Consider the following 9,402-nt stretch of genomic DNA (forward strand, 5'->3'; position numbering starts at 1 on the left):
GGGAAGGTAAAAGGTCAGTTTCTGTAACGTGTCAGCAGGCTGTCACCGCACTGGTGTCACTCCACCCGCCGGCTGTTGCCGCTTCATACATCGGTAGTACAGCTGACCCCGACGTTATCTCTGAAAATGGCCAAAAAGCGGAGGGAAAGACGAGAGACCGACGGGTTGTCCGCGGCACAGGAGGAGGTGAAGGCGAATGCCAGTGACTCGCAAGTACTGAAAGGTAGGTTCAGGCTGTGGTGGCTAACTGTTAGCTCACTGACTGTTAATCTGAATGGAGAGCATAGCGGAGGAAAGCAAATACTTCTTGATCGATTAAGCAATATAACGATTTGCCAACGTTTTTTCTGCCTTGAGGTCAATGTGTACTGCAAAGCCGGATCTAATGTTAGCCGGAGGCTGCTAGCGAGCTAAAATTAGCGATTGCGACTAAGATGGCTAGCTTAACAATGTCAGTGCTTATAAAAACATAACGCCGTAGTTTTGAAGTCGCTAAAATACAATTAAACTAACGCTAGAGGGATTATGGGTATGATGCAGTTACATTGAATATTTAAACGAGAACAAAATCTGAAATCTTTGACTGGGTTTAATAGCGGGCTGTTTCAGAAACAAAGCCCAGACATTTTTAGTTATCAGATTCTTTACTGAGGTAAACATAGAAATACAACACTGCAGAAATATCCCATTAGAAATAAAAGATCTGCCCTGTAATTATTATGAAAAAGTATCTATTTTCAACTGAATGTGCAGCCCCAGCAATTTTATCTACTGTTTATATACTGTTGCACATTGTTATCTATAATAATGCATCATAATTTACCATCTTTATCATGTGTGTTGTGTGTAAAATCATCATAATTTGTAAAATAACTAGTAACTACAGCTCTCAGGCCCTGTTCAGACCTACTATTAGTATCTGCTCGGGTGATCCAATCACAAGTGGACAGCTCTAAGGACAGATGTGAACACTATCTCGCAAACACTTTGACAACGGATCTGTCTGTCTGTATAGTCGGAAATTCGTTAAAAACAACAACACATACGTGTTAATTTGCATATAGTGGTCATATAGTGGTGAAGTGATCACAAGTGGTCACTCCAGACACATGTGGAGAAGCATTTTAAAACCAGGTGTGAACTGTCCAAATGTTAATGCCAGGTGTGAAAAGGGCCGGATAGATGTGTTGTGTAGTTGTGGAATAGAAAGTGCAGTACTTCTCTGAAATGTAGAAGAATAGTGGTATGACATGGAATAAAAGATCATCTTTAACTACTCAAATGTACCAAAGTCAAGCACACAGATCTAGTTCATCTTGAGATAAAAACAAAAGACCCAAAACAAAGCTGTTATGAAACAGATATAATTCCATCAGTCAGAAGCACAAAGCTAGACCCCCATTATCTCCCACTGTACACAAAAGTCCCAAAGCCCATTTACAGATAAATATCTTCGTATAGTCCAAGGTTTTCCTGACTCCAAAAGTGAAATATTGCAGATAGCACTGTCATGAAGGTATGCTTATTTGTGCTACTAACATAAAAGATGTTTTGTGTGTTGATTGAATAAAACAGTTATTGCCTTATTGTGCCACACTGTCACTTTATAAGCATTTTATCTGGATGTAAAGTTGATGACACATTGAATTTGCTTGTATATACCTACAGTATGCTTTGGGTCCCAATGAGCAAATCATTTTCTCTAGGGGCAGCAATGCAACCAGTTGTTCTATCAACAAAACCTTGCAGTTAAAATATCTGTGACCATGACAGGAAGAACAGAAAAAACCCTGTGAACTGATGGCAGTGCTGTATGAAGTAATTCTTACTTGTGGTACTAACATTAAACAAGGCTATAAGATCCCCAAAGTTTTTTTAATGAGAATTTTGTTATGAATTGTATTTAAATATAATTCATGATAAAATTTGTGATAATACACAAAAATTTCAAACTGAGGTTAAGTATGAACATGTTTGTAGACTTGATCTTTGTAGCATGTTATTAATTTCATCAGTTGCTGATGTGGTGATTGGACTTACGTGTTGACATTCTTACACTCTAATTTACATTTTACACTCAGTTGCTAGTTTATTAGGTATGTATAGTTAAAAGTAATGTGGTCTATGACAAAGGTCTTGCAATGAAATTTAACTTCAAGAAAGTTATAAGGTTAATTTTTGTTTGAGACAGGTACATAATAAACTGGCAATTGAGTGTATGTTGTTATAATAGAGTCACTTGAGTGGATTAGATCAATCTGCTACCAGGAGTCCTGGCTTTAGAAATATTTTTTATTGTTGTTGGCACTTGGATGAATATATATTCTGGAATTGCAAATATCTGTATAGGAATGTTCAGCCTTGATTCCTGTGCTGATCTGTTAATCAGTTGTACTTGTACACTGTTAATTTGTAATTTGCCTCTGGCTTCCTGGTTCGTCTCTCGGTTATATCTCTAACGGGCTGTAAAAAAGTGAACCACCAAAAAAAGTACATTTTTATTATTTTCTACAGTATAACATAACATCTTTAACATCAGACTGAAATTAGATATTACACCGGTCCTTTCCATGAAGCGTTTATTTGAAGCATAATTGAACTGCAGACTGTCTCAGCAACAGCAAGAGTCTGTCTCATGGGGGAGACTCAGTTCCCTGCAGGGGCCTTCAACAAGTGATGCAAATCCCATAAGCAAATTACACAAGGCTCCCTGGTAGCTAGTTTGTTTGTTTTAATGACAAACTGTTATTCTCCTTCCCCACAGAGGCTCAACACAATGCTGGGGGCTCAGCACGCATGTCTCTCCTGATTCTGGTTTCTATCTTCACCTGCTCTGCCTCAGTCATGTACCTGGTCTACAGGAACTTCCCAGAGCTTCCTGAGTAAGTTGCTTTTTGGATGAACAAACTTGGTTAAATGTGAGGGGTGAAAAAATCTGTCTTGAAAAATAAGATAGTCCTAATAGTCCTAATTTGTGTTTAAAATATATGAAAAGATTTTCAGGGTTTTAAAAAAAAAAAAAAAAAAATGTTTTAGTTGCACCAAAAATCTAAACCAACTTTTACAGTAGTTACAAAAGGATTTACTCACAGTGCAGTGATGTCACGGTGAATTGTCTCTGGTTTTCTTGTGAAATCTATATCCTTTTATTTTCACGATAAACAAAAGAAGAATTACTTATTGGATCTGAAAGAATGACTGAATCCGTCCTCGCCCCTTTTTTTGGTTACCAAAATAAATTCAGTGCTGCTGAATCACCCGATCATGACAATATAATTGGTGTAATGTTTACAAAATATGCAGCTTGCCCTAACTTTAAAAAGAACAGTAATTTTCGGATGTACATGTGTTATAGTATTGACTGTGGAATTATTTTTTTAAATTGGAAATTAATGAGAGCTCAACAGATAAAAAATCCAGAAATGTACAGTGGCATTTTGAGCGTTCAGGTTTTTGTATATGTTACAGTATCTAGGACAATTTTTAAAAAAATCAGTTTTGTCATTTTTATGTTGGAGAAAATTTTGAAATCTTTAGCCCTTTCTCTCACTCAATGAGATATATAACAGAGTTCCTTTGCCAAATAATAAATCATGTAATTTTACAACACAGAGCAGGATTACACCAACGATTACTAACGATTGGAGCAGACCAGCATTTTAAGAAATATGATATTTTACATTGATACTGAGTGTTTGGTTTGACCCATAAGAATAAAACTATGCATGTGCAGTTCAGCCTCTCGACTCACACACTGGTCAAGAACCATATTATTCTCAGCAATGTCAAACACAGCTCAAAGCAATCACCAAACTCTCTGCTTAGTATAGTTTACTGAAAGCCAGCTTTGAGATTGTTAAAAAAAAAAAAGAGGGGGTTGTATTGTGATGAAAACAAACTGTTTATGTGAAATGTATGATTGAAGATTACATTTTTTGTTTTTTTTCCAGTGATGAGATGGAGAAAATCAAGATCCCTAAAGACATGGATGATGCCAAAGCTTTGGGAACTGTATTGTCCAAATACAAAGACACCTACTACACCCAAGTGTTGGTGGCCTACTTTGCAACATATGTTTTGTATCCTTGGAGAAAACACAGTCAGCTTTTGGAAAAATATATCTCATCTCCTATTGAGAATGTTTTCAGAACATACCAGCCGTTTAAAGCAGTTGCACTGATCATTTGTAGCAACAATTCAATTAAATTAATTTGCTGTTGACTGAGGTCAGCAACTTCTGTGAACAGTTCAGCAGATTTCCAGGCCCAAATATCAACTTTATGCTCTTGATCTTGGGATGCTACCGTGAGGAACACTGGCTACAGCTTCTTTCAGTTGTTTCCTTGAATCCTAACTCTCTTCCACAAGCCGTTCCTTACAAAGTATCACCATGTTTGGGCATACAAAACCTGTCCAGCAGCATTTCCTCTGGCTCAAGCAGCATCGGATAGATATAATCTCAGTCATTCCTTGCATGAATGTCAAGAGTGTAGTGTCTGAATCAAGACAATGAGACTTTGGCTCCAAGTCAGGTCATATCTTATGTAGAGAAGTGTATGTGAGCATTGGCTGGGATGTGCAGACAAAAGATGACTACTTACGAGCGTAGTTGACCTTTCCAGTAGAACAGAAAGACAAATCTAGTGTAGAACAAACTGCTAAACATGCCAGTACTGTTTTCATCTCTTCTATTTATTTTCACTTAACATGTACACTGTCAAATAAAAGATTCTAGAGATAGAACAGCAGGCTAGAGAGCTTAGAGGAATATGCTTTGATGTATTTATCATTGTCATTAATGTATTTGATTTAACATGCACATGCCTTTGTGATAATTGTATGTTTTTGTGAAGTCGTTTACCTTGACGCTTTTGTCAGCCTCCAGACGTTTGCAATCCCTGGATCAATCTTCCTCAGCATCCTGTCTGGATATCTCTACCCTTTCCCCTTGGCTCTTTTCTTAGTCTGCTTGGTGAGTAAGGACAGTATGAAATATGTGAGTGAAAACAAATGTTATAGTGTATAGTAAACAGCTGTGCACTGAAATAGTTTACACAAGACAAGCAGGCAAACTGACTTCAGTGCCTCTATATAAAACAATGCCATGTGGCTGCATTGCATCAGTCAGTTGTGGCCATTTGAATTTTTTTTTTTCCTCTCTTCTCCATCGGTTTTCATCCTCTGCAATTTAATATTGGTAGAAACACGGTGAGTGCGGAAGAAGTTCTTGTTCTGGCAGACAGACACTAACACGTGATGTTTTTGCTGCGAAAACCAGGAAGGGCAGTGGTTAATGTGTGACAACACAAAGGCCCACAGCTTCTTGCCCGAAAAGACTTACACAACGTAACACTACACTGCTACTAACAGTTAAAAAACAGTGGTGGAAGATGGAGATCATGGTTGGATAAGTTTGTTTGGTGTCTTTAGTGGGCTTCCAGAGAATGACAATAATTTTCAGGGGAACTTATCAATATGTGTGTGTGCAAATTTGGAAGTACCCATTGTTTTGTTTTTTTGTTTTTTTACTTCAGCTTTGAGGTTGTGATTGTCTCTTCCTTATCATATGTTTTGTCTGTTGGCAGTGCTCTGGCCTGGGTGCCTCCTTTTGCTATATGCTGTCATATCTGGTGGGCAGACCCATGGTGTATAAATATCTCACAGAGAGAGCACAGAAATGGTCCCAGCAGGTAAGAGCTTCAACAGATAATGCACTGTAAACTGAAGGCGTATCAGTACAAGCAGTTATATTTTTCAGGATCTATTGACACTGTGTAATTGCTATTCATTCAGCTTTAAGGGAATTTTGAAGGCTGAAATATCGTAACAATTATTGTCATTATTGATTAATCTTCTGATAATTTTCTTGATTAACTGATCAATCATTTTGTCTGTAGAATAGTGAAAGAGCCCCCACAAAGTCTAATATGATGTAGTCAAATTGCTTGTTTTATTCAACCAAAACCCCCAAAATATTCAGGTTATGATCAGATATGACAAAGAAAAGCAGCAAATCGTCACACTTGAGAAGCTTTAACCAGCAAATGTTTAGATCGTTGCAGCTCTAGAAATGTTTTTTTTTTTTACTTTCATGTTTTTTATTATGTCATGCCATATGTTTGAGGTGCTGTATTGTAGTGCTATAGTCCTATATTTGGATGGGTGTCTAATATTTCTGATATTTGACTGTACAACACCACCACAGATCACTGCCTCAGAAAATCACCAAACAGTAAAAACTGATGGTTTTAAACTTCACAAATGGCATGTATTAGACAATATTTTGTGACTTAAGAAATATTCTGACTTTTTGCTGACAGGTTGACAAACATAGAGATCATTTAATCAATTACATCATCTTCCTGAGGATAACCCCCTTTCTCCCCAACTGGTTCATCAACATCACCTCACCTGTCATCAATGTGCCTTTGGGGGTTTTCTTCATAGGTACTTTTCTCGGTAAGTCTTGTTTGTCCCTTCTGTTGTTTAATTTTGGTATTGTTTGTTGCCTCTGATTCACCTGTGTTCAACCTGGCTGATTCACAGGAGTGGCACCACCGTCCTTTGTAGCGATCAACGCAGGTACAACACTGTACAAACTGACCACAGCTGGCGAGGCCGTCTCCTGGAATTCTCTGGCTGTGCTCGGTGTTCTTGCCGTGCTCTCGATCTTGCCCGTCTGCTTCCAGAAAAAGCTGCAGCAGAAACTAGAGTAGAGCACTGTAAACACCTCAGAACCTCATCTGCTGATTGATCCCAACATCCCCTTCCCTTGGCTCAGGAACATGCAGATGTCACTCAAGTTGCTGCTGGGGCTGGTGTGGTGCTGGTGGGAGAAACTCTTACCACTGGCACAACAAGCACTCATTGACCTCAGAATGCATGCAGTGGTGGGTTGTTCCTGATGTTAAGTAAAGTATAAACTGGCTGCTGCTTGCACAAGTTTTTTGGTTTCTGTGAACTATGTTGTTGATTGTGGCACATCTTGTAAATAAGAGAAATTGTGTTTTTTGTTTTTATTAAATCACTGCTCATTATCGCATAATTCTTGGCAGACAATTAAAGGTGCTACTTGTAGGATGTTGAAGTAAAATACCTTATTCTGATACTTGGATTTTTTAAAAATGCAGCTACCAGTTTCATATGGCCTACTTTTCATGAGGAAAACACTCTAGCTCTTTTCTTCCTAGAAACTGCAATGTAATAAATAAATAAATAAAAGCAATGTCATCAGTACCTTCCTCAGGCCATTTCAAACATCTGTTTTTTTCCCCTTTGGCAGTAGCTTTTCAATCACTACATCCTATTTGTAGCACCTTTAAGTTCCACTCCCATATTTGATATTTATTTTAACATGCTTGTGTCTAATTTTAGCCTAATGAAGTGTACCACCACAGCAATAATAGTCAGACTACTGTTGAAAGTGCATTTTTGTTCTTAAAGTCAATTTCGATACCTGGTGCTTGCCTTGGCAAATGTGTGCAGTGAGGAAAGGATGAAACTGCAGGGAAGAAAAATGCAGTGGCTGACCTTAGTAAGTGCTACTTTTGCTGACATGTGGGTGGTTTCCCATGTTCTTCTTTGAAAGGTGCCTGAATCCACTGCCACACAACCCTTTTTTTTAGTTTCACCTGTTTCTCTTCATATTGGGATCCTAAAGCAGCTTTTTGCTACTGTACCGTGTAAAGAATGGACAAAGCTGATGTACTGTTTCCTCACAGGACATCAGGACTGCAGAATGCCAAACACGAACCTTTGCCCAATTCAAATTGGTATTTTTAATTAAGTGAGTATGGGTTCTGTCAACACAACTGATTAATGTGTGGTAAGATGCACACGATCCAGAACAGTTGGTGAAAAGCCTAAAAACAGATTCATGTTGGTCTGTAAATTTGGGTTAGATGGGCTCTCAGCTCAGGTTTTGCATATAGTGATAATGATGTACACACTTGTAGGTGTGTACTCAGATTATGTTTGGTTGTCTCTGCCCCATGATATTGTTTGCTATGGCAGTGTAGACCTGGAGATGTCCATGCTGTGGATGATGCGCCAGTGTCCTCAATAAGGCTGTCAACAGACTGTGAGGTATCCAAGCCTTACTTTGCTCCTACTGCTTGCATTCTTTCGCCATGAGAAACCTGGTATGTTGCCTTTGTGTTCTTCAAATGGTTTTGAATGGCTAATTTTCTCCTGTGCTATAAAAGCTTACTGATTCTTTTCATTTAGATGTTGTTAGTGTTTTTTTTTTTGTTTTTTTTCTGCCTGTGTACTGAGATAAGTTAATGCTGCTGCTGCTGCTGCTTACAATCTTTCTGGACAGTCACCAGAGATGTTGCTGCAGTGAATGCACATGGAGGTAACACATCTTATGTGGTCCTTTTCTTTAATTCTTTAATTTGAGATTTCCTGTTTTTACTTTCAAGTCTTAGTACTCAAACGATTTACTGTGTACTACTGTAAGATTATTACCTCTCATACCCAGTTTTGAAATGACATTAACATCAATTTATGTAAAACTTGAACAGTTCTATAGGTGATAGAACTAATGTTTTAGCATTAACTGCCCTCATAAATTTTGACTACTGGGTTGTTTTTATGGTTCTTACTGGTTTATGAGAGAGCTACATTTATACACCTGAAGTTTATTGTTGCCTGGGAAAATGCACCTTCTATAAGGTGGTTAAGTCAATCAGCAAACGCTATAAACTGGCCCTAAAAATGCTTTTCTTCATATTTACATAGAAGCTAGATGATCATCTTCTTAGTCCTCCATAACGATGGTAGATTTTTTTCCCCCATTTCCTAAAATGATTATACCTAAACCTATTCTGGACATACTCAGATTAGATATGTTATTGGTGGTGTTTGTCCTATCAAAGATGTTGTGAGGTCATTCTTGTGTAACCCTCTGTTAACATTTCAAAAGGCAGTATTATTTTGTACTGAGCAGTGATGTATTGCAGTATGAAGTGTTTACAGATTGCACATTTTTGTCCTATCTAATCAAATTTATTATTTTTTTTTTTATATTTATTGAATCATTAAAATGATATTTCCAGAATATGATTGCGTTCTGAGAAATACCTGTAAAGAGCACACGTTTAATCAGGCTGCAGGGAGCTGTGATTACAATATCCATTAATGAATACATTTTTTTTTTAAACTACAGGATTCCCTACAATGATGTATTAAGTTCGTGGATAGATTGGGTTTGTTTTTGTTTTTTAGGATCACAGAACATGCAGCAAACTTCATCGACACGTAACCAAAAACACATGTCTGACTAAACCCTCAACTATTGTGAGGGTTTAGTGCCACCTGGTGTTGATGTTGAAGTTCATTGATCATGAATGAAGTGGAGAACATGAGTATTGCTTGAAAAGGGAAACCTCTTGGATGTAA

At 37.7% G+C, this 9,402-nt stretch overlaps 1 protein-coding gene across 1 annotated transcript; it reads left to right on the forward strand.

Annotated features, from left to right (window-relative positions):
- Window positions 1–36: 36 nt before the first annotated feature.
- tmem41b (transmembrane protein 41B) lies at window positions 37–8,746 on the forward strand. The gene is made up of 7 exons (XM_022765383.1): window positions 37–223; window positions 2,765–2,882; window positions 3,951–4,079; window positions 4,879–4,972; window positions 5,586–5,690; window positions 6,321–6,459; window positions 6,547–8,746. The coding sequence occupies exons 1-7, from the start codon at window positions 127–129 to the stop codon at window positions 6,714–6,716; spliced, it is 852 nt and encodes a 283-aa protein (XP_022621104.1). The 5' UTR covers window positions 37–126; the 3' UTR covers window positions 6,717–8,746.
- Window positions 8,747–9,402: the final 656 nt, after the last annotated feature.

This window comes from Seriola dumerili, unplaced genomic scaffold (genome assembly GCF_002260705.1).
Source record: "Seriola dumerili isolate Sdu_G_001 unplaced genomic scaffold, Sdu_1.0 BDQW01000674.1, whole genome shotgun sequence".
In the NCBI taxonomy this organism is placed as follows: Eukaryota; Metazoa; Chordata; class Actinopteri; order Carangiformes; family Carangidae; genus Seriola; species Seriola dumerili.

Excerpts from the sequence above, each read along its gene's own strand:
- tmem41b (XM_022765383.1), top strand. The coding sequence starts at position 127 with ATGGCCAAAAAGCGGAGGGAAAGACGAGAGACCGACGGGTTGTCCGCG. Across the intron at positions 2,883-3,950 it reads AACTTCCCAGAGCTTCCTGA|TGATGAGATGGAGAAAATCA; the intron begins GTAAGTTGCTTT and ends TTTTTTTTCCAG. Across the intron at positions 4,973-5,585 it reads CTCTTTTCTTAGTCTGCTTG|TGCTCTGGCCTGGGTGCCTC; the intron begins GTGAGTAAGGAC and ends GTCTGTTGGCAG.